The 26,613-nt window shown below is 31.1% G+C and overlaps 1 protein-coding gene across 2 annotated transcripts in view; it reads left to right on the top strand.

The window, feature by feature from the left end:
• The window catches only part of LOC135960197 (serine-rich adhesin for platelets), a 251,033-nt gene that overhangs the window by 6,046 nt on the left and 218,374 nt on the right, over nt 1-26,613 (top strand). The window contains exon 2 of one of the 2 annotated variants that reach the window (XM_065511430.1): nt 800-1,065. Coding sequence is in view for 1 of the 2 variants with exons in the window: in XM_065511429.1 (XP_065367501.1) it covers nt 1,052-1,065 (14 nt within the window). In the remaining variant the exon portion in view is untranslated. Of the gene's footprint in view, nt 1-799; nt 1,066-26,613 lie in introns of those variants that run through there. The other variant, XM_065511429.1, reaches the window with a different exon arrangement.

Here is a 26,613-nt window from a genome sequence, read left to right as displayed (position 1 = left end):
ATCTAATGATAGATATTTCAAAGACATTTGCAAACGTCTTATATAAGACCATAGTAAGTTGGACCTACAATGGGTCAAAATCGGGAAAAAATTTTGAACCCGAATTTTTTTTTTTTAAAAAAAAAATTTTAAAAACAAAAAAAAATTTTAAAATTTAAAAAAAAAATTTTTTAAATTTAAAAAAAAATTTTTTTTCAAATTTTAAATTTAAAAAAAAAAATTAAAATAACAATCGAAAAATTTTTTTTTTCAAAAAATTCAAAAACAACTGGAAAAAAATTAAATTTTGTTTACCTAAAAATATTTAAAATTTTGAAGTATAATTTGGTGAAGGGTATATAAGATTCGGCACAGCCGAATATAGCACTCTTACTTGTTTTTTCTCAAAACAAAACTTTTCATTCATTTGTAGTTGTTTTTGTTGGATTTTGTTTTTCTAAGCTTTGTCTCTGGCTCTGACTCTGTCGCTGCTGTCGTTCGTTCGTTGGTTTTAATTTTAATTTAAAACAAAAATCTAGTTCCCAGTTAATGTGTTGCTGTTTTTGTTGTTGTGGTGGCTTTAAATTCTTATTTAAAGAACCTGTCTAGTTTTACAACTACAACAACAAATATCAGTGGTTGTAACAGCAGCAGCAACATCAACAACAACAAGGTGAAAAAAGAATATCTTTTATAGAATGTAGTGTATTTATTGTTGTTGTTTTTTTATGCTCTGATTTATTTGTGGTGTTTCTTTCATGTTTGTTGTTGATTTTATTTTATTTTAATTTTTTTTTCTATTTCATGTCTAAAATAAAAGTCTTCTGTATAAAACAAAAAAAAGTAAATTAGAAAAAGCTTTACAAAAACATAATAAATGAAATAAATATGTGTAAAAAAAAATAAAATAAATAAAATTTGAAATAATTAAAAAAATAATAATTTAATACGAATAGCAAAAGTGTTAAAGTAAGAAAATAAAGTGCAATTTACAATAACAAAAAATAATCATAATAAAATAAAACAAAACAAAAAGGAATGTGGATTTACTTCTTGCGAGTTCTTTAGATGGATGTTTAAAAAAAGGTAAGTGACATTAATTTTGTAAAATATTTCAAAATATTAATGAGATTGTGTTGCTAATTTTTTCGAAAATAATTAAAAATGTACTTCCCCATCATGCGATATGAGGGTAAAAACTCAGAAAACAAAGTTTCTAGTAAAATTATTTTTTAATGTTTGAATACTTATTAGGTATGATAATTACTTTTCTTTTATAATCGCTTCTTTGGGGAAAAAAATTTGATATTTTAAACGAGATTTATATGGGTTTTAACTGAAAAATTAATTTTTCTTTGTACCATTTTAAAACTCTAGTTTAAATTTGTTTAAAATTGTATTATTTTTGGATTTCATAGAAGCTATACAAGAGAATATGAGCGAAAAACAAGTAAGAGTATTTTTAGGTAAACAAAATACATTTGTTTTCGAATTGTTTTTTTTTTAATTTAAAAAAAAAATTTTTGTTTTTTAATTTTTTTTTTAATATTTATCGAAAAAAAAAACTTTTGTGAAAAAAAAATTAGGGTTAAAAAATATTTTTCCAGATTTTGACCCATTGTATTTCCAATTTACTATAGTAAATGGTCTTATAAACGTCGTTGCAAAGGCGTTTGAAATATCTATCATTAGATATCCATATTGTCTATATTAATGACTTAGTAATCCAGATATAGGTGAAAAATAGGTCAAAAATCGAGGTTGTCGTGGTTAAATAGCAACCGGGCCGGAAGAATTCCGGAGATATTGATGTATGAATCGTTTATGTAAGTTATTTGGGGGCTTCGGAAAGTTGATTTCAACAGACAGAAGGACAGACAGATGGACATAGCTAAATCGACTCCGCCATCTATAAGGATCCAGAATATACTATATACTTTAAAGGGTCGGAAAATTATATTGTAGAAATTACAAACGGAATGACAAACTTACATATATATACCCTTCTCACGAACTGTTTCAACGCCTGTGCCGAATCTTGTATACCTACAATGAATATGTGGGTTAACATACTTATTTTTCTGATATATGGAAGGGTCAATTATGGACCGATCCCCACAAAAGTTGGTAGAAAGAATTAGATTCATATAAAACATGTTTATGTCCAATTCCATCAGGTTATTAATTATTATAAGACAATTATGAACAATTATGAATGGAAATATGAACGAGTTTTGTAACCAAAGTATACCAAGTAGTCCAACTCTCTATATTATAAATTTACTCTCTCACATATACGGGTACTGTGTAAATTCAACACCCTTGTGAGAGAATTATACACATCAAAAGTCTCGAAATTTTTACTTTAAATTGTCCAATAAATATAGTTTGATACGCGTAAATTCACTAACACACATTATTTTATAATTTTTTTCAACACATTTAGCACTTTTTCTTTTCCGAAGAACGTCCATTCGCACAAACTAAAAATATTTTTTTTTATTAATATTGACGTTTTATTTTGTTTGTGGTAGGTTTTAAAATATAGAACAGAGTTTCAATTTTTGGTATTGAAAACAGAACAAAATTTAAATAAATTAAAATTTAAACATTTTTTTAGAACTCTGTGTGTCTGATGAAAATTCATAGGGCACCAACACATATACATTTTTGTTACTAATACATATTTAGACTTAGGTACTTTTTCACTAACACATGTATAGAGTTAGGTACTGCTGTCAAAGAGTTGGACTACTTGTTATACTTTGTTTGTAACCGTCGACGAATCATGAATCCATCACAACTTGACAGAGATCAAACAGTAGTTTCTCCGGGGTGAATCGGCGGCAAAGAAGGCCAAGGGGGATTGTCAACCAATAACTCGGAAATTATAGGAGATAAATATTACACGCAAGCATATTTTTTGAAGATGTAGCCGAGTGCTTTCCAAAAATATCTTTTAAATCAGATGGGAAACAAACCGTTTTTGGGATGCGTATCCAAGGAGTATGTATTCGAGTTTACAAATTTTATAGTGGCGGCGCTATGGGGGCGCCACACACATGCTTGCGTGTAGTATTTATCTCCTATATTTTCCGAGTTATAGGCATTATCATTATAAAAGTGCTAATTCACTTCACCAAATTATACAAAAAAATATATAAATAACAAAAAATATTTATATTTAAACAAAATTAAAATCTATTTTTAATTGCTTTAAATTTGTTTTGAAAATTTTTTAAAAACTTTTTTTTTCCAAATTGTTTTTAATTTTTTTTAAAAAAGGTTTTTTCCAAATTTTTTTCAATTTTTTTATGTTTAAAAAAAAATTCTGACAAAAAAAATTTTTTTGATAAAAAAAAAATTCGGGTTAAAAAATATTTTTCCCGATTTTGGGTCCAACTTACTATAGCCTTATATACATACGTCGTTGCAATGGACTTTGAAATATCTATTGTTAGATATCCATATTGTCTATATTAATGACTTAGTAATCCAGATATAGATCAATAATAGGGCAAAAATCGAGGTTGTCCCGGTTTTTTGCTTATATCTCAGCCATATATGGGCCGATTTTGTCGATTTTAAATAGCAATCGAGCCGGAAGAATTCCCGACATATTGAAAGTTGATTTCAACATACAGACGGACATGGCTATATCGACTTCGCTATCTATAACGATAAGAATATATATACTTTGTAAATGAAAAATGTAGAAATTACAAACGGAATGACAAACTTATATATACCCTTGCCACTCATGGCGAAGGGTATAAAAATTCAAAAAATAGTATAGATTTTTTTAATATTGCGGAATTTTCGTTAAAGAAAACTTTGATAAGCATTAAGATAACCGTTTTTTGTCACTCCTGACCACTTAAAAGATTTTGAGTTAATACAGTATTATTAAACTAATGCGATATATCCATTTTCTTTTTTGAAAAGAAGTAAAAAATTAAATTTGTAAATATATATAAAAAAGTGAGATGAATTTAAAGTCGACTTTATTGAAAGCAGGAATGCAACTCTAGTCTAGGCTGTATTAAAACTATGTAAATGTATTAAAAGTAGCGATAAAAGCAAGCAAAGGGTAACTCTTGTAATACATACCCTGTTAAAAGTATCGCACTGAGTAATATCAAGTAGTTACTTTAAATAAATGACCGTGTTTATCAGTTCTATTTGCCTTAAGGTGTTATATAAGTAATAAACAAAAACTACTCTCTTCTATACATTTAGCCTTTGGCAAAATCTTTGAATTTTGCCGATTAGAGCAAAACATAATACCACCTTTTGTTGAAACGCTTATTTAAAAAAAAATCTATTTAAAATTTCTATTTATTTAAAATCCATAGAAAATCGAAAATAATGAAAATATATTCTTGATTAACCTTAAACAAAATAAATACCCTCAGGTATTCTCTTAAATGACTTAAAGTTTAACAAAATATATATAATAAGAAAAGATAAAATGGATTGGTTGTATTGAAAATGAATGAGTAACAATAAAAAAACAACAGAATAATCACCTCACCTTATTATTTAAAATCATTAAAAAAGTTACCTCTGGAAATTAATTACATACGTTGTTATGCTCTCTCTTCTTTTCGCAGGTATTATTTGTACATAGATATTAAGTCACACGTGTTGTGGATACTGGAAACAAAAAGTCTACTTAAGACTTTTTTTTCCGAATTTCAGATCCAAAAATTGTGTTAAACTATAATACGTTTATTTATATCGAGGAGACCATTGCAATTGACAGAACTTATCCACAGAATATTGTCAAATTTTTGAGGATCTTTAAATGACATGGAGTTGATGTGATTAAAGTTTAACTGAGCGCGAAATACTCATTGTATGATTTGTATATCATGTTACATTGAAGTTTTCAGATTGATGGTCTAGTTCCAACAACACGATATTTATCAGGCTAAAATAGGGGCCAGTAGGGTGCTCAATACAAACAGTTAAATGATCCATAATTATCTTAAATAGTATTACGTTTGTTTTTTTTTTTGGACAAAAAACCGCAACTAAGACTTGATCAGTGAAAAAATCTATTAGTATATCGATAAAGTGTTTTTATTTATGTGTTTGCCTCGTGTGTAGGCTTTTTCTCAGTTTATTTCTGCTATGTATCTTGGTCATTATTCTTTTTATTTTATTTACATTTTTTTCATTTTAACCAGTTTTTGTTTTTTTTTAAATAGTGCAAAACCTCATAATTTTGTAGTTGTTATTGAGCTCAGCTGTTTGTAGATATTTTTTATTCAACCAAATTGTAGCTGAAATGAACTGAGACAAATAAACGACAAAAACAAAACAGGAAATGGACAAGTATGTTCGCTGATACATTTATTCCCGGTGTGTGCACTTAAAGTTCATTTCAGTAGTTAAGCAGCAGGAAAGCGAACTGAAAAAATGTCTAATTGTACCAAAGAAATTTAAAATAAAAACTGTACTTTTTAGCCTAATTGTATCACAATTTGTAAACGTAATTATGATATTTATTACTGGATGTAATGGTAAATTTTAGTACATTTTCCATTGGTACCAACTAGATTAGTACTATTTAGTTTACAATTATACCAAAAACCAGTTCAATTGTACCACTATTTCCATCCCTATAGTTTAGTGTAGATACTTTTATTTTGTTTTTGGTTTATTTTCTTTGTTTCATGTCTTAACACTCGAATGATTTTTATCTGTTTTTTTTTTCATACAAAATGAGAAGAAATTATTGTTGTTAAAGGTTGTGGCCGGTGAAACAAATAATACGAAATGTGATTCATTTAGACATACAAATTAAAAATTTCTGAATATAACAGTCATCAATGTGTCACAATTTTAAGAGAATACTAATATCATGTATTGGCAACGCCTTAATTATCGATCACTTGCAGAATTTTACATATTTTGGGACTTTGATGCATTAAAAACTAGACTCCTATTAAACGGGAACGTTTAAACGGGCATTAATATTTTACTTGTCTTGTTTTACAGACTTTAAATAAAAATCTTCACTCATTGCAGATTAGAGTCAGCTCTAGTGAGGACAATGAAAAGAGGCCACATGAGGGTTCTACATGAAATCGGTTTCTGAATACGGAAATCGACTTTGAAATGACCTCTTCGGTGGAGATCTAGGATAGGAATGATTGGAAGAGTACCGAGAGAATATAAGGAGTGGGATCGAAAAAACCTTTTTCCTTAAAACGTTTCACCCAAGTATTATTTGATTTTTTTGATCAAGTTACACTTGAGAAATATGTCAGTTATTATGTTTAATGTCAATAATGCTCATTTGTTGTTAATCTGATAACAATCGGGAAATTTGTCCGTTGATAGAAAACATGGTTTAGGTAGAAGGAATGGCCCACATGATGTTTCTGAAGCTATTAAATAGAAAGCATTTTCAAAAGAGCTCCCAAAACATCCGGTAGGAAAGCAGTCCGGTTAGCTCAGTATTCGGAGTATTTGTTACGAAAAGTTAAAGCCAATGCAGGTTTGAAAAACATACTACGCTCAAAAAGTTCCTGGCATTAACTCTGCAAACAAATTAGAGGCCAAAGACAGAGCAAGGAAATTTAAGTCAAATTTTTTAAAAAAAGTACCTGCTTTCAATGGATGACGTATGTTCTGGAAAATTTTTCGCAGCTTCCTGGTTAATATTGTTATGTTGCTGGTGCTCGAGGGAATGTTGTAGAAAAGTTTTGCGCTACTTATAGATGGATCGAGGATGAAGATGGACACTGGATTTGTTGTCTACATTCTCATGAGTTTCATAATTCGGAGGAATGCAGGGTGAAATTGTGACAGACTTGAATGCCACAAAGCTTGTAAACGTTAACGTCACCAGGTAAAAGGATGTGACTTTCCATGTTGTTAGTCGGACTTAATCACCGCCTGGAATATCACAGGGTTAAATACCGCCCTAAACGGGTTAATAGCCCTTTTTGAAATCAGACTATAACAGTAAAGTCAAAGATAGCTATACTTGGTGAAACCTACTCTGGAATATTATTTAAAAATATCCTTTATTGCAGTAACCAGTCTTGGGTGCTCAGAGAGTTACAGCATAGGGTCAACAGTTATTTGACCGATGTTGAACATGACAGGTACCAAACTGCTATTATGTTTAAATAGGAATAGTACGAGGGTCACCATAGGTAAGATAACGGGTCACTGTCCAGTTAGATTTAGGACAAGTAGATGAGGCAATGTTTCTCCGGAGTGTTGGAAGATGTGAGGTGATGAGGAAGATTTAGATATTGTAAAGCATATTATCGATCATTGACCATCATTATAAATATGTATATTTAAGTGACTGAGTAAATAATTCCATGATGGAATTATATTACTAGCTGTAAACTAAATAATATATTCTGTTTCGTCAAAGAAATAAGGTGTCTTAATGACAGATAGCAGGGTGTTTTCAGTGGTGAGGTAGTTCTCTCGTTTATAGTGACATATTCGCTCAAGTTTTTGGCCCATTACACCATCCTCCTAGACTAAGATATCTTAGTCTGAGCTCATTTAGAGCAGACAGGGTGCTGTATCGATTCTTCCACCTCTGTGTGAATAAATTTTGCAGTAGTTTTAAGTTGATAAGTCATACGTTGCAACATACGTCCAATCAAACAGTGAGTATTTAAATATGAAAACCTATCGAGTTCCTTCCAAGATCCAAGAGAGTTTTGGTTCATGCAGTTATTGAATATTCGCTTTTTCAGAAATATTAACTTGGCATGCTAACGTTCTGGTTGTGCCAGATAGATTGAGAGCTTTGATTACAACGATACTATTCCTGTAATATCAATGTTTGATGACTTTAGGTTAGATTCCATAAATCATGTTGAATCGATGGCGCAGGTATTGGACAGTCTGAAATATATAAGGTTATCAGAGGAATTTCTCGGACATGTGAACCATTAGTGTAGACTGAGATCGCATAATTCGCATAATAGTTTTAAGGAATATTTACATATAGTTTTTAGAATATGGTTAAGTTTTTACCTTTTAAAAATGGTGGTTTATTTCCTTTACATAAACCGTATTCTTTTAAATACTTAGTCACTCTCTTTTAATACACACACAGTGTCATCTTCTAGTAGTTTCATGAATTATCTATTTCTAGAGCTTTTAGCAGAACTTTAGTAGAAGTTTCTAGTAGTGGACATGTTTATAAACATGATTAATGTTGCAAGCAGCCCATTAAATTCAAATCGTTAATGAAATTTCGTAACAAGTTGTATATTGGTCCATTACGAATTTTTTGTTGAATTGATTTAATTTAATTTGATTTCAATTAGGTTTTATTTTCACTTCGATCAATGACTATTTTAAAGAAAATTTATTTTACAAAACCTGAGTTATATGAAATTAAACAAAGCAGAAATTTAAAAACAATTTAAGTCAGTTAATATTTATTGTTTCGTTTAAATTGTTTATTTGAATAAAATTCTTAAAATCGGTGGAATTCAATTTGAAAATTGCAGTGTTTTGTGTTATTGTCATCATATTTGTGATATCAAACTGTTGATCTAAATTTAAATAGTCAAACAAATTATACTTTTTGTCTTATTTTTATTTGCGAATTCCCACCAGAAGTCTTAGAGAAATATCAATGAATTACAAAAGGTTAGTATAAGAGTTATTCAATTTATTTATTGATATTGGAATGTTTTTTAGGTTGATAAAATAAAAAAAACAAGATCAATGATGTGATAGATCGATAGTGAGTTTCAGTAGTTTTTAACTAAGAAATAAAAGCTGAAAAATTGGAACATAAATGGCTTAATATGTCAACTCAAATTGGTTGCAACGTCAAGGCTTCCAGTCATAAAGCATCAATAATTTCTATTGATATTATGACCACTTCAAGATCCTTATACGAACTGATCTCAGCAATGATATTGTGCTCTGATTCGTTGAGTCATCAATATGTACATATTTGGATTATTGCAAAGAGACAATCTCAAAAGAATCATATTAGAAATGTTGATAAACTGAAAAATTAATTTGACCCGATAAAAAAAGATCATTTATTACAAAATGTTCAAAGACTCTGCCACATTGCTCAGGCTGAATTTGAACGATTGCCTGCGTTAATTTGCTCTTCGGTGCATCGGTAGACTGCGGCTTATTGGCAAAGGCCGGCAATTTCTGAAAAATTTTAACAGGGCCCAATTCATTTCACCCCCTCAAGAAATAACCAAATCTTCATATCGTTCATGAAGAATTTCCAGTTTTCAACAGTATCAGATCTGTTTTTAACGATCTCATCATTGTTGAGAAATAGAATGCTGAGAATTTTCGATACATTTAATTACAAACTATGAAAAAAGTTTGAGGTTAAAGATTAAGTAACTATTTATTTTAACACAGTGATGTCATTGGAGCCAAGTACTTACCACAAACGCTTATAAATATGTCATTACTTTAATATCACTAAAACTAGTTACAAGTAATGACTTAAAGAAGCTGGCATCAGTAAAAAAAAAGAATATGCTCAAGCCAACAACTAGAAAATAAGTAGCTTTATATCAGATAATAAATAAGTCATTATACGACTACTTCTAAGTAATGTAAACAGTATGTAATAGTCATTGAAAAGTAAGTTATTGAGTTATTCAAAGTCTGGAGTTCCTAATTTGCCAACTTAGTAATTTCTATGTAAATTAGGGAAATTATTGTAATAAATATTTTAGATTTTCTTGTTAATATTGATATTAACGTTTTTTGTAAATGTATGTTGCAACAGTTTTTGTAGAAAAACTCTCAAGATGGGAGTCAATGCTCTAAATTATTCTTCTATGTATTGCCGGTTATTGAATAACAAAATCTCCAAAAAATAGTAAAATATTCAAATTTATTCTATTCTTGCTATACATGTCTGTATTTTGAATATGCTCCCCGGGGTGTAAAAACAAAAATGTATTTATAATAAAAATAAATTACCAATAAAATTACAGCAAAAACAAGATCAACAACATACACCAAAATACCAAATTTAATATATTTTAACCAATTTTTTTTCTTCGTTATTGTTGTATCTTTTTATTTTATTTTTATTACTCTTACTGTGAGTCAGGCCCCATTGGAAATCAATTAAAATTAAAGATACAATTTGTCTACGAGATACACGTATGTACGTACAATGACACAAGTGTATACGAAAATGCGGGACAATGTAAATAAAGTAATTTTATACCCAAAAGATATACATACATAATAATATAGATGAGGAAAAAAATAAAAAACCCTTAAAAATGTACAATATATTCTTGCCATACATTAGAAAAAGATAAATAAATAAACAGAGACAAAAAAAAAGAAAACAAAAGAGTCCCTCATGAGCTCGTATCGTCTATTCAAACATTGATCGACTGGCAGCAAAAGTGTTAAAGAAAAGTACCCACAAAAAAAAAAAAAACTGCACTTCACCAAAGAATTAAAATGTAATTTAAGACATGAAAACAAAAAATACAATTCCAAACTATAAGGGGGAAATTATACACAAACGACTAATGCAAAAAACAAATATTTTTACTAAGAATCCCTACAAATGCGGGAATAGGGAAATATTTATACTCAAAGATAATTTACCACAGCAGGAATATATTGTAGTCAAAGGATTGCTTTAAGTGAGACAGACTTGCAGGAATTTTATTTTACTTTGGCAAATACATTTAAATTAAATTGAATCTAAATTGACTTGGTATTTATATTAATATTTGTTAAGTTTTTTAAAGATATGTTTAACATTTAAAAAATTTTAACCTGATTTAATGTCACCAAGGGAGTAATTCTCGTATTCATATACGAGCGAATATTTATCCGAACGTGCCAGTTTTTTTTTATTTATTTTTGGGTTTCCCTTATTTTACATCGAATAAAATGTATAGAAATTGATATTGATGACATTCGATAACTAGTGTAAGCTAAGAAGCACTCGAAATTTATTGCGGTTAAGAATGCGAGAATTAGCTCCCTGTTCTAGATCGAATATAATAATAACTACATCATATTCTTTCTTCTAGAAACTGTTCTGCGGAACATTATTGTTATTCCAAAATACTTAGGAATAAGTAGGAATTATATGAATATAAATCTGCTATAATATATAAACAGCTTCTCGTAACTAGTTCCAAGGGTGATAATTTCAAAACGAAGTGATTAAAGAGAAGATGCGATTATCGAGCATTTATAGATATATAAATATCGAGATATTTTACAGGTTTTTGGCACAAAAGTAATTCTAATTAGGGTTTCTAATCCAGAAAGTATCTCTTTAAATGTCTTTATTAGTTTTATTCTTAAAGTCACAGTATTCTGTCTGCACAGATAAAACAGATTAGATGTGATTTGTTCCCAATCGATTGATTTTATTATAACCATCGATAGCATGTTTGATATGATGATGGTGCTTGTCTAGGACAGAATACACGTAGTATGTATCTTGCAAAGACAGCGGTTCACGAATACTTGCATTTTTCATATATCACGAGTGGCAGCGTTCCAAGTTTCGCAGCCGTACAGAAGGGTAGATTTTACATTGGCATTGAAAATTGCAATTTTCGTACGCAGAGATAAAGGCTGTTATCTCCAAATAGGTTTAAGGCGGCCAAAGTTTGGCGTGGTTTCTACAAGCGATTGTCTGATCCCCCGTACGTACATAGATATAATGCTAGCAAGATAGAATTGGCTGACATCTTCTAAATTCCGTTTACGTAACGTTTTTGACATTTATTTTCAAACCTGCTGATTCCGCTACCAGCGTTATGCTTCGTATGTTCGTCGCCAGATCTGAGTAGCTGTGAGCCAGATAATCAAGATCGTTTAGGCGACCCTGCAATCCCCACAATATCGAAGGCTCTTCCAAGGATCGTGTCAAGAATTATATTAAATAGAAGTGTTGACAGGACACATCCCAGTCTCACACAGCAATTTGCAATATTTTATTCTACAAGAGGGTTAACGGTAAAAGCTTTTTATAAGGCGTATAAGTTTCAGAGGTATTCTCCTACATGCCAATGAACTCCAAATCACATCGTGGTGTATTTATTATCACACCCTCAGTCAGCTCATTTTCGCTTTCGAAAGTGATTTAATCCCAGTCTGGGATTAAATCACTTTCGAGAGTCTACATGGTGATCATGACATTATAAACTACACGTAATCCGGGTGCCGAAGCATAATTTTGTAGTACTAGGACAAGGTCAAGGAATTGTTTAACTTCAAAATCAATTGGACGAAATAAAGTTCTGTGGGTTGTACCGTTGGATATTGGGTGGATGCCATAGGGACCTCAGCGCACCCATATGTTAGTGACGACACAACAATATTTAAGTTTCCTATTCTGTCACGGCTATAAATTTGAAAGTTACTGCTCAATATTTCAGAATTGTGGATATTTTCACTTTTATCTCGGAATAATATTTCAGTAGAAACGATGTTTTTCTCAACGTCAAAACTTTTAAATTAAAATTTTTTTAACATTCTGTTCTTACCCCGAACATTTCAATAAGCGATATTCGTAATAAGTTATTAGATCTGTTCAGACTAGATTTAAGGAGTTAGTCAATTCTATTAGTGTTTTAGATTATAATCCTTTGGAAGGGTAATATTTTCAAACCATTGTATTTGGGTGTCACTGACTGATGTTTAACTGATGTTTTTAAAGAGGGAGTAAATGGTGTAGGACGACTTATATTCAATAAGGGCATTCCGCAGTATTGATGGACCTTTTATTAAAACCCTCGATATGTATGTTCCAAGTGCAGCTATCTAGTGCTTCGATAAACTTGTTTCTACCTCGAAATTTGTGCGTGTTTGCAGTGATATGAATTGATGAAGTAGAATGTCCGAGTAAATCTCAGAATATTGACGTTCGAAAATCAGGGTCCCATCTGAGTAAATCTCAAAATATTGATTTTCGAAAATCATGGTCCCATCGACTATTATGCCAATATAAAGCTTTGTATTCTTCGTCAAAGTATTTCCAAGTAGTTGAAGTTTACTTGCCAGAACCGGATGGTTAGTGTCGATTTGCGATTTCACATTGCCCCCATACATATGTCATGCTCTGGGTACAATCCTACATATTCCACCCTTACATATATTGATAATGGAGGAAGCCGTGTAATGCCGGGCGATATGGATGGGCACCTTTGGTGACTCTATGTCACCAACTTTGGTGTTACATAGGAAGTTTAGGGACCTTATACCTCAAAGGGACGAGTGGATAAATCTGACATGGTGGCAAGATAATGCCGATCAAGTGTGGTTTACCGATGGTTCCAAACAGGCTAATGGTGACACTGGGGCTGGTACTCATGGGCCAATTTTCCAAGGTGTATCCCAATGGGTAAATTCCCATCTATATTTCAGGCTGAAATTTAGGTCATCCTTATATGCTCTAATGAATGGTTAAGAAGGAGAGTAATAGGACCTGAACTGTATTGAAGGAATTTGTTCTTGGGTTGAATCGGAATTTTCACGATTTTGGCGTAATTTACCAGGACTTAGATAGTTCAAAAGGTTCATTACTCTGTCCAAACGTAGATCTCAATTGTTGCTATCGCTCGGAAACGGTGAATTGAGAATACTAACTGGATTATTCATCGGAGACTGTGGTTTTAGGAATCATTTATTTTTGGTAATGTATGCGACTGCCCAATGCTGGCAATACGCAGAACAAAATGGCTAGGAAGGGCCTTTAAGGCCCCGGGGGATGTAATTGATCTATCATCAAATAGAATAATTGGCTTCATACGCAGACTGATGAGACTTTAAAATGAAATTTAAAAAAAAACAAAATGTTTCTACAAGGTGGCACAAAAGTAAACTTCCGATGTTTTTTGGCTGTAATTAAAAAAAAATGAAAAACTTTGATTCTTCTTGTGGATTATTTTTATTTGGTCTTTTAATTTTTTTTTACATCAAGTCGAGAATATGATGTCATGTAAATGGCCGCCGCCACAGTTGGTTGTCATTTTAGCCCTTTTTATGGCATTTTCCATCACTTTGGCCAAAACTTCCGGCGATAGGTCCTCACATTCTTGACGGATATTGTCTTTAAGAGCTGCAAGAGTCTGAGGCTTGTTGACATAAACTCGCGACTTCAAAAAGCCCCACAAAAAGAAGTCTGGAGCGGTCAAATCAGGTGATCTTGCTGGCTAGTGCAAATCGCCAAAACGGGAGATTAGGCGCCCGGGAAATGCATCCTTCAGCATATCGGTTGTGGAGTGTGTGCCGTTGCACCGTCCTGTTGGAACCACATGTTTTCCAATCCCAATTTATCAAGTAGCGGCAAAAAGAAATAGTTGATCATTGCTCTGTAGCGCTCACCATTCACAGTAATAAATAGTCAGCAATATTCTGGAGCAGTGTAGCGTAACATTGTTTATTAACGTGTATTTCGCATGTGTTTACTACACAAATGTCAAAACAGTACTGACATTAGGGGCCAATCGCAAAATTTATAGCATTTTCTGATAGGAGGATTACTTTTGCGCCACCTTGTATTTAAAGTTTCAGAGCCCTTGTGAAACCGATTACTGTTATTCGATTATCCCAATATTTAGCAAAACGTGTTAGGAAAGTAAATGGAATATTATTGGGGGAGTTACATATATTAAAAATGTGTATTTCTGAAGAACCCAACTAAATAAATACTGCACATAATGTCAACGTCCTGTAAGTGGGTGTGATAATTTAACGAGAAAAACATTTAATATGTACATTACAAAATGTGTAAACAATTTAAATACATATTTTTATAAATTTTCATATTTATAAACACAACAAAACTAGTAATGTGTATGTTTGCATATTTTTTGGCATTTATACAAAATTTAACAAGGAAACATTTTATTTATCTAAAACGTTTTGCTTTGCGTTTGAAACCAGCACCACGTTCTTTGAAAGAAATCCTCCTTATAAAAAAATCGATGACAGCATAAGTAATTGCAAAAGTATGTATGTTGGCGATGTTGTGTGTTGTTCGTTCCATTATTCACTAAATATTTATGTATAAAAACAAGTATTTTATACAACTTTGTACTTCTTGCTGTAGTCATATTGTATCGACTTGCCGCAAAACAAACATTCCATTTCATAAGACATCATCATCATCATCACCAACGCTACCATCAGCGCCAGCCATTCATACATCCATTGGTTAAATACTTGACACAAAAAAATATTTATGTGGCATATTTAAAACATACTTTCGACGCACAATGATTTTCTTTTTGGAAATTTAGTGTAATTTTTTTGTTTTCGTTTTTTTGTGAGGTTCTTTAGAAGTGAAGTGAAAATTACAACAGCATGAGTCAAAACATTTGAAACTAAAAATAAATTCGAAAATATGAGTAAAAAAGAAATATAATTATTATGCTGCAAGTATTAGAAAAAATGTGTGGAAATATTTATTGTTTTTCTTTTATTTTTCTAGTTACTTTATTTTAGGAAATCTGCTTGTTTGTGTTTTTAACAAGCAGACAATTTCTTTTGTGAAAACTACTTAAAAGTAAAAGCGTAATAATATTTTGTTTTATATTTTTCTGACATGCACTTAATAGGAGAGTATGTATGTACTTGCTATTGCCAGTGTGGGCCATCAATTGTTGGAATATTTTCCTTATGGCTTAGGGATAACTGGATTTAGAACATGTCTAAATAGTTGGACTAATGCTAAAAGTTTTAATTATTTTCTAACAAAAAATAATACAGAAAGAATGTTTATTGAGAATAGCAATTATTAGAGAGTTGGCAATATAGTTGCTGCTAAAATTTCGTAACTGAATGCCTTTTCAGCAGAACAATGCAAACCCGACTCTGTAGAAACTCAGTGAAAGATATTGATGAAACTTTTTTAGAAATTTTAGTGAATTAAAGTTTATATTTCGATATATTTTCATATCTTCTACATAAAAAAATGGATATAAAATTGTTTAAATATTTTTTCTATACCAAACAATTTCCGACGCAGGTTAGCCACTTTCTAGAAATTCAAACTCTTAAAGGTCAAAAGCTTTTAGTAAATTTACCATGGCATAAACATTTGATTAGATCAAATAGACCAGAAAGCAGCGCTTTAGTCCATCATAATAGTTTGAGTTCACGAATTAAACTCAGAATTCTGTATGGTGAGAAATTGAATACATCTTTTGGAACCAATATATGATCCCAATAGGAGGAAATCACATCAAATCTGGGGGCTAATCGTCGCATTAGTATAGGAGCGAATAGTTATTCGAACGTGCGAGATTCTTTTATTTTTGGGATTCTCTTATTCGATATTGAATAAAATGTATAGCAATTAACATTGACGGCATTCGATAACGATTGAGTTTTTACTCAAAAGCTAAGGAGCATTCGAAATTTATTTCGATTACGAATGCGAGAATTAGCCCCTGATGTTTTGTACTGCAATCCAGAAAATCTACACATTCTCATCGAAGCGTGTTGGTGATACTACACAGAGAAAACAGATTCGTGATAGCAACCGAATTTGTTGCCAATCGAATGATTCGGGCGTACATATAGAATATTTCGGTTCTAAGTATCAACAGAATGTCAGTTGATAAAGAAGAATTTCGGTTGAAGCAACCAAACTTTTGTTAGCCCTTGCAAAGCTTTGTAGCTACAACTATAAAATTCGGTCACAAAGGTAGAGTCATTCGATTGGCAACAAATTTGGTTGCTATCGCGAATCTGTTTTCTGTGTGTAAATTCTATCGTCATAAAGAAAACATGATTGTGGGATGTACTCTTGGACAGCGAAATAAATCGCTTTCTTTGTCTTTCTCCGACTCAATCCAGGAACTGGCTTTCCTTCTAGCCATTTAGAACACCAATTTGGATACCAAAGAAGAGTACCAGTACCCTAAAAATATATTGTACTCCCTTGTTGGCCAAACAAGCAGTCCTAAATATTATCATTAGCCATGACCTCCATCGGGTCTTGGGTGATTGTGGTTCAGCAGTCATCCATTTTGAGAATGTAGGCTGGTATTGATAGACTTTAAGATAAAATCTTACGCTTTATTATACCCTTAACCTTCGTGAGAAGGGTATATATAATGTTACGTTTTAACTTTTTCAAAACGTTTTTTTATTTCCTTTAAATAAACCGGATACTTTTGATTAAAAATAAAAGCCGTTTAGTGGTTTGAAAATTGTAACAACTCTTTATTTATTTAAAAATGTACAACAACAGAATTAAATAGTCACTCAATGTTTTTTATACACGTTTATAAATTCGCAGAAATACAGACATACTTTATAATGTACACGAATTCACTTGAAAAATACAACACACTTTAAGGCACTCAGTTGATGTTTATTCGAAAAGCGTCTCTGATAAACTAACGACTGCAACCTCTGCCACTATTTATAACACTGCCATCTGCACTCTAGATTGATCTTTAACTGTCTGTACTTTCTACAATTTTCTTTAACTGAATATTCGAATTCGAGTATACGGTCGCAGAAAACAGCGTTGCCATACTTACAATTAATGGTCAACTGAAAGCTTTTATTATACCCTTCACCATGAGTGGCAAGGGTATATATAAGTTTGTCATTCCGTTTGTAATTTCTACATTTTTCATTTGCGACCCCACAAAGTATATATATTCTGAATCGTTATAGATAGCGGAGTCGATATAGCCATGTCCGTCTGTCCGTCTGTGTGTTGAAATCAACTTTCTGAAGTCCCCAAATAACTTACATACACGAATGATACATCAATATCTCCGAAATTCTTCCGGCTCGGTTGCTATTTAAAATCGAGAAAATCGGTCCACAAATGGCTGAGATATAAGGAAAAAACCAGGACAACCTCGATTTTTTACCTATTTTTGACCCATATCTGGATTACTAAATCATTAATATAGACAATATGGATATCTAATGATAGATATTTCAAAGACCTGTGCAACGACATATATATGTATAAGACCATAGTAAGTTGGACCTACAATGGGTCAAAATCGGAAAAAATATTTTTTAACCCGAATTTTTTTTTTCACCAAAACTTTTTTTCACTAAATATTAAAAATAAAAACTAAAAAAAAAAAATTTTTAAAATTAAAAAAAAAATTATAAAATTTTAAAAAAAAAATTTTAAAAAACAATTTCGAAAAAAACAACTGGAAAAAAATTAAATTTTGTTTACCTAAAAATATTTTAAAGTATATTTTGGTGAAGGGTATATAAAATTCGGCACAGCCGAAAATAGCTCTCTTACTTGTTTAATGTTAATAATGCCCACATATATGTTACAGTTTGCTATTACATCACTGCTATTTGAAAGCATTATGCTACTTTTAAATCAGCCGTGAAAATCGTTATATTTGAATTCAAGTACAATTTCGTAACAATAAGTTCGACATTCCGTTTGTAATTTCCACAATATAATATTCCGACCCTATAAAGTATATATATTCTGGATCCTTATAGATAGCGGAGTCGATTAAGCCATGTCTATCTGTTGAAATCATGTCTATCTATTTTGAAATCAAAAATCTTCAATAATTTTAAATAACAATTTTGAAGGAATAATTTGGTGAAGGGTATATAAGATTCGGCACAGTCGAATATAGCTCTCCTACTTGTTTTTCTACAGGATTTTCATTCAGATTTTTTAACTAGGATTTCAAAACCTTTGTTCGAATATTTATATGTGGCCCAATCGTTTAGCCTCATTAAATGGCGTCTTGCATTCCCGGATTTATCTGGAAATTTCCCCATTCAGGGTGAGCCTTACCTCTCCTGAAAGCTTTCCTACAAGATTATTCAGTTGATTTACCTAGACATTGGTTAGTAACTAAGTTGTGGAATCAGTCTTGCCTAACTCAGTATAACTATACCAATTTATCTTCTTCCTATTTAAGAAACAGTTTTCAGAATCTACTTCAAAACATAAATTAAAATTCGATCGGTCAGACAAGGAACAATCCATCGACACTTTCATATGTATTAACAATAAAATACTGTTAGTTTGTTTAATTGTTTTTAAAGGCGATAGTGCAAGTGTCCTTATCACTTTAGTTATGAGCTGAAATTCCGCTGCCCATGTTTTACAATATTCCAGTTTTGGCTCAGTGGATAAAGCATTCTAATTGTTTCTCTATGTGTATCTAATTATAACCTTTGACTTCAATTATAATAATAATCCCCATTAACACGAAGTCTGGTTAGGTGTTAACTAATAGTTATACAGTTGGTTAAAATTATTTTTGTATGAAAACTGTCAATATAACTATTAGTTAACAGATAACCATACTTCGTGTTAATGGAGGTTAAACATAAAAATAACAAATTCATGTTAAATATCGATAAATTCAGAACTATAGCGATTCGTACACATAACTATATTATGTTCAATTACGCACAGTGTTACTCTTAATTAAACACAGATTATTTTGTTTTATTTGTAGATACATATTAATTTTGCAAACATCTTTATAAATCCTATGTGGTATGTTTAATACCAATAAAACAAATCATTCATAAAAAAGGTATTTTGTGTATTTAGCTTCTTTTGCGAAATATTTATATTTTATTTAATAACAAATGAGAGAAAAAACTACACGTTTTTATGGATTTTGCGTGATTAATTGAACTTACAAAACGAAATATTTGAGTACATTTTTACACAACCAAAAGTTTTGATTATTTCGTATTCAAACGTATAAAATTGTAAAATATTTATTTTGTATTTTTTTTTGGCATGGTGGATATCATATGGCAATTGATGTGTATTTACTTTTTTGTATGTGTTTTAATATATTTTATTTGCCGAATAATAAAAATATTTCTTTATTTAATGTTATTAAATTGTAATTGAAATAAATGCGATTAGAGAGTAAAAATAATTTTACAGACTTTTCAACTTTATACTAGTGTGAAGGAAAAATAAGTAGGAAAAATAATGAGCTATAGCATAAGTATGATCAAATTTAAACAAAATCTGGTTTCGTTGTCGAATTTTAACATTCTTCTAGCAAGATCAGAAATCCAGCAATTACTGAATAACATACTTCTCTATGACCACCACATACTGTCTGCATTACTTAGAAGTAGTCGAATAAATACTTTTTTATTACCTGAAATATATAACATATTTATAAAAAATTGGCGTGAGTTATTAAAGTAGTTAAAATTATGAGTTAAAATTCTAATGTGTTAATGTTACTGAACATATTACTTGGTAATGAAAGCTTTTGCTGAGAAGCTTTGGATAGAAGCAAACATACCAAAACTACTGAATTTAATTCTTCTGTAGAGTACATGCTATTATGAAGAATTGTATAAATTTATAGAAATGTATTTATTGTTTTATTATTTACTCATATTTTTCTTTCATTTTATTTCCAAGTTGTCTTGCACTAAATCGCAATTGTAACGCAACACTTATATCAAAAAAAAAAAAGAAGAAAAAATGCATAAACATTTTAGATTTTTTGCAAAACAACAAACTAAACAATAACACTTCATTATGCTGAAAAAAACTAGCTAGACATTTTAAACAGAAATATTGTAACAAAAAAATATATATTTATTTTAAGTGTTAATTCTTGTACAAGCATCTTGTCATTGTATGAATAAAAATATGCATTTAATAGTGTTTAAATTGAATTACATTGGGCTATGAGTCGACCATTTGCTAATACCCTAGAAGGAGTTGAACTAATCTGGAGAATTAAATTTTTGTTTGATACCAAAATAATTTTCAAATAGTAGTATGAGTACTAAAACACAAAACTTTAATTATTTTCATATTTGCATAGTCTTCTGTTGAAATCGTCTATAAAAATACATTTTGCAAATGATCTTTCATAGAAAACTAGCTCATTTGGGAGGTGCCACGCCCATTGTACCTATATAGGTCAATTGTGAATCTAACCCATCCAGCGACCCACTCAAACACACACAAAAATTTCATCGAAATCGGCCCAGCCGTTAAGGAGGAGTTCAGTTACTAACACATTTACAAAAGAATTACATATCAAAATAAGATCTTATCCAATCCATATAAATGTCTTTGTAAGTTTGTTTGTTTGAGCATCACGCCTAAACGGCTAAACCGATTTTATTGAAATTTGGAACATAGATAGATCCTTACTTGGAAGCGTCAATGGGCTATATCTTTTTTTAATACGTTACTTTTTAATACAGAAAGAGATTTAAAGGGGGAAACCGGTAAAATTGGTACCTTTAGTTCTTAAACAATCAAGAGTAAATGGCTGCACCGATTTGATTGAAATATGGAACATAGATATTCCTTTACTTGGAAGCAATAATAGACTATATAGTTTTTCTTAACTTGGACCACAAAGGGACAAAAGAGGGCAAAATTTGTACAAAGTAAAAAGTTATTTTCGAATATCTGCAGAACTAAAATTGTAACTATCTTCAAACTTTATACGAATCAATTTCGTATCACTGTTTGAAGTTTAACTAAAAATGGGACGGATCGGAACAGGGGGTGTGACACCTCCCATACAAAGTAAATAGTTATTTTCAAATATATGGTGAACTATAATTGTGGAAGTCTTGAAATTTAGTCCGAATAGCACCCTTATCATTTTACATGGTTTGGCTGAAAATGGGCGGTATTAAATTAGTGGGCGTGGCACCTACCATACAAAGTAAATAGTTATTTTCGAATATCTGGAGAACTGTAAATGTGAAAGGCTACAAACTTCATATGAGTTAATTTCTTATCAGTACAAGAAGTTAATAAAAAAATGGGAAGGATCGGAACTCGGGGTGAGTCACTTCCCATACAAAGTAATTAGTTATTTCTAAATATCTGGAGATCTATAATCACTAGATTCTTCCAACTTTGTCCGAATAGCTCTCTTATCATTTTACATAGAATAGCTGAAAATGGGCGGGAGTGAATAAGTGGGCGTGGAACTTCCCATGCAAAGTATATAGTATTTTCGAATATCTGCAGAACTATTATTGCGACAGCCTTCAAACTTTATACAAATCTATTTCTTATCAGTACATGAAGTTTATCCAAAAATGGGACGGATTGGAACAAGGGGTTGTGGCACCCCTTCTTAATTTCTGGCATAACAGGACACTGGCATTTACGTAATTTACACAATGTTTAAAGACTTACAATTATATTCACTTGATATTCGAATATTTATATATTTTATCTATAATGGTAACAAAATAACTCATTTGAAGAATTACTTTAACTATTATAATAAATAGCTTTCATATCATTATAAGGAGTCTGACTAAAAAAAGCTTCAAGATTTTTTAAAATCACAGGATATTTTTTATACCTTCAACGGCATAGTATGCAATTAATCACAAACAAGAAATTTCGGTATTAATTATATTCATTTATTTCCTTATAAAATCTTATCACATTTTTTTTATTTTACTTCGACAGGGGTAGTGAAGCGCACTGGGTCAAGCTTGTAATGAATATTTTTCCACCCAAAATTCTGTTATACTAAAGATTTATATACAAAATACTGTTATACTGAAGATTTTCTATTGTTATTCTGCAGATTTGCAAAGAAAATACTGTTATTCTTTAGATTTTCTTTATCAAATACTGTTATACTGAAAATTTCTATAGAAAATACTAAAGGGTCTTTCATTAAGCGCTTGTTATCTTTAAATTTAAATAAAACAAACTAGGTTATGTTGGATTTGAGGGCCTCTGTGGTTTGTGGCTTATTGGCATAAACCTTAGACTTAAGAAAATCCCACAGGACAAAGTCTAACTGTGTCAAATATCACCATCTCGGTGGTTAGTTCACATTACCTCCACGTGAGATGACCATGCCCTTAAATCACTCGTGCAGAATGTCAAATGTGGCATGAGCAGTGTGATTCGTAGGGCCGTCCTGTTGAAACCAAATGTTGTTCGTGTCAGGCCAAAAGAATTTGGTAACCATCGTTCATCGTTGACGATGATGGGCTGGCCAACGTCGTTCTCAAAGAAATATGGACCAATGATGCCGCCAGCCCAAAAAACAACCCCAAGCAGTGTCGTTTTCGGGTCGCTCTTGGATCTCATGTGGATTGGTATTGTCCCTAATTCGACAATTTTGTTTGTTGGCCCATTCATGCAGAAATGGGCCTGAAGATTATTTAATTTTTTTATGAAAAACGAACAGAACAAAACCTCCATTTTGATAAAACAATTTTATAATTTGCACATGTTGCTGAACGCTGTATCCGTTCATGGTGATTTGGCAAAACAAACTGAATAAATGACAGCAAATTCAACAGATGCTATCTTCAATAATATGGCCGCAATCAATTGTCAAAATTCGAAGGTCACTTTACGAAGACATTTTATTTGAATTGCAGAAAAATCAAATTTATGCTGAAAGTAAGCAAGCAATACAAACTGTCTGACTTAGATGCATATAAACCTTTTAGGAAGGTTTATAGAAAGGGATGCGTGCTGTGAAAAAAATTTAGATTCCTCAACTTAAAATAAAAAAAAGTGTTAAAAACCATAAAACCATACAGAAATAAATTTCTAAATTATGGAATAATGTTTCTTTTTTAAATATTTTTATTTTTGTTTTATATTTAATGTTTTTCTATACTTTTTGCTCATACGTTACTGAATGCAATTGATTAGCATTGTTTTTAAGTATGGCAACACTAAATGTTTATGCTGCTAACATTAACATCGAAAGTTCTAGAATTCGAATATATGAATTTTGACCGTTGAGAACAATCTAGGCTATAAATATAATTAGTGACTGCGGTTGCAGTAGTAAAATAGTCTAATTTGAAGCATCGTTAACTAAAGATATCAAATGCACTACCAGTGTATACTTGTACATTATAAAGATTGTGTATTTCTGCGAATTTATAAACGTGTATAAAAACACTGAGTGACTATTTGAACTGTTATTGTTGTACATTACAAATATTAAACTACTAAACTGCTTTTATTTACAATTAAAGATTTCGGGTTTATTTAAAGGAAATAAACCACGTTTTTAAAAGGTAAAAACGTAACAATATTTTATAGAAAACATTGTTAATCTGAAAATTTTAATAGAAAATACTGTTATACACATGATTTTCTGTAAAAAATACTGTTATACTGGCGAATTTGTTTATCACACACTGTTAAGCATACGATTTTCTATAGAAAATACTTAAACTATAGCAGAATATTGGTAAATTTGTTCTGTTACATAAATTGCTGAAAGTATCAAAAGAGTCGCAGGAATACTAGAAAAAGAGCGATCTTATCAACTTGTCCATATATGGATCTGACACAGAACTAGATTGTGACTGGTTCCAGTTCTAACACGTTATATTTATGGGACTTATGAATTTAACCTGATGTTGGCAAAGGACAGCGTTATAGGCCATTGATCTAACTCGTTAGGGTCATATGATTTCTTTTATAGCGAGGATGAATGGTTTTGACATTATTTTATACATGATTGGACAAACTATTATACAAACTATTATTTAAACTTTAAATATAGTAGCAACACATTTACAACTTCAAACTACACCATTAAGATTCTAATTGTAATTCAAAATTTTGCAATTGTATTTCATATTCTAATCATAGAGAACATAGAGCGGAAACTAGAAAAAAACTCAAACAAAAAAATTACTCACCACTTAGGTTTTTGACAACTGAGTTAGGTCTTTGACAGAAGAGTTTCCGCTCTATGTCTATTCTCTATGATTCTAATAGCAATACCAATAGAAATTTATGAAATACAGAAGGAAACTTAGAAATTTCTGAAATTCAATTGGAAATCTTGTAGACAGAAGTTTAAACTTTAAATCTGAAATTACAAAAATTTTATAACTCTTTGTAATAACAACTGTTTGACATTTAGCAAATATGTAGATCAAACAACTTATTAAACAATACCACGCGCATTACCTTACGAGTTGAAAGAAATAGAAACCTAAAATTAATTATTGTAATGGTATTTTTTTTTTAATTTTATATTTTTGGTTATATTTTATGCATGTTAATAATTAAGCTCATTGAAATTAACAGTATTAAGACCCCGCAAAGCTACAACATCGTCATCATAGATACTCAAAGATAAATCGACAGACTGGCAACTAGACAGATAGATAGACAGACAGACAGACTTACCACCTCATGTGGTAACCACTAGACTGAACTCCTCTCATTAAATACATACAAGTACGAGTATATGTTTAATTTTGTTAAAATTTTTTCTTCATTCGTTTTTATTCAACAACTTCAAATTTGACGGGGGGAGATTCTTCAGCAACCGCACAAATTGAAAGAAAACCCAGCACACAAAGAAGTGGAGAGAAAAAAGTGAAAAAACCAGGCATTTAATACATAAAACGCGCGTAAACATCAGTGAAGCGATGAACAAATCTACAGCAAAAATAACAAAAACCGAAAACCTAAAAAACAAAAGATACAAAAACTAACAGAAGAAATAATAATAAAAATTAAAATTAATATACATTCATATACATATGTAGACACATCACATCACATCTTAGTACTTGTATTTGTATTCTTCATATTCATACGAGTAGTTGATGAAAGCAGACGGAAAAGTGTTCTTAAAACTATATATTTTCAATTGATTTACCTACAAAGGTGAAACTATAAATTATCTCATTCGTATCCTATACAAAAACTTAGCTCGACCCTCTCCATTCCCAACATTGAATTATATATCTTGTCTTAGTTTTCCCGATAAGCCAGTTGCTGGTGAGTGAGTCTATCAGAGTGGAGATGCTGGGTTCGATTCCCATCAGAGGCTCTGACAATTTCCATTACAACGAACTTATGCTGTTCGTTACTCTGGTATTTTTTGATTATGTTATGCTCTAACCCTCTCTAACGGTACAGAAAAGAAGCAAGGCTATTGATACTTGCTGTGCAGTTTTTGATTGGATATACACGTATATCGAACTTATATGTTACACTAGTTTGGGTAAAGAGTCGGCAAAACACTTTAAATTTGATTATGGTAGACTAAGCTAACTTTGGCCGTACCAAATATGGATCTAGTCAAATTTGTTAGAAGTACCGGATGCTTTCCTCGAGGAGTTAACTATGGTTAACTATGAAGGCAGTTAAAGAATCACAAAATATCCCTGAATCTAAAACCAGTAATATCTTGCAGTCCAATAAAGTGTTTTATAGTTTCTACTTTTCTCTCCTAGTACAAACTACAACAATCTGAAATACCTTTATCCCATTTAGTAGTTCTAGACCTTATTTAATAGCGACACCAACAAAGGACATGAGATTGCACTTGTCCAACCCTAATATCATTCTGTTTTTATGTCTATATATCAGTATCATTAGAGAGGCTTCAAGCTCAACGACTCTCGCTTGTGCAACCTTGAACTTCATCATAACAGATTCAGGCTATGTATGAGGCCAATGATCCAGTTTAATGAAAGATCAAATACATCCCAAGGGGGCCATTAATGTCCTTCCGCGACATTTCGTGTGTAAATCCCGATTCAACCCTAGTTCATTCAAAGATGCAACACAGTCCATGAAGATCCCGATCAGAAGATAAGGCCTTAAGTTCCGCCTGGCTATTTGGCATAACAAAAATCCTAACATTCCTCAAACACTCAGCA

This window comes from Calliphora vicina, chromosome 5, assembly GCF_958450345.1.
Source record: "Calliphora vicina chromosome 5, idCalVici1.1, whole genome shotgun sequence".
Taxonomy (NCBI): Eukaryota; Metazoa; Arthropoda; class Insecta; order Diptera; family Calliphoridae; genus Calliphora; species Calliphora vicina.
The sequence above is the reverse complement of the archived record's forward strand: the minus strand, read 5'-3'. Positions and strand labels throughout refer to the sequence as shown.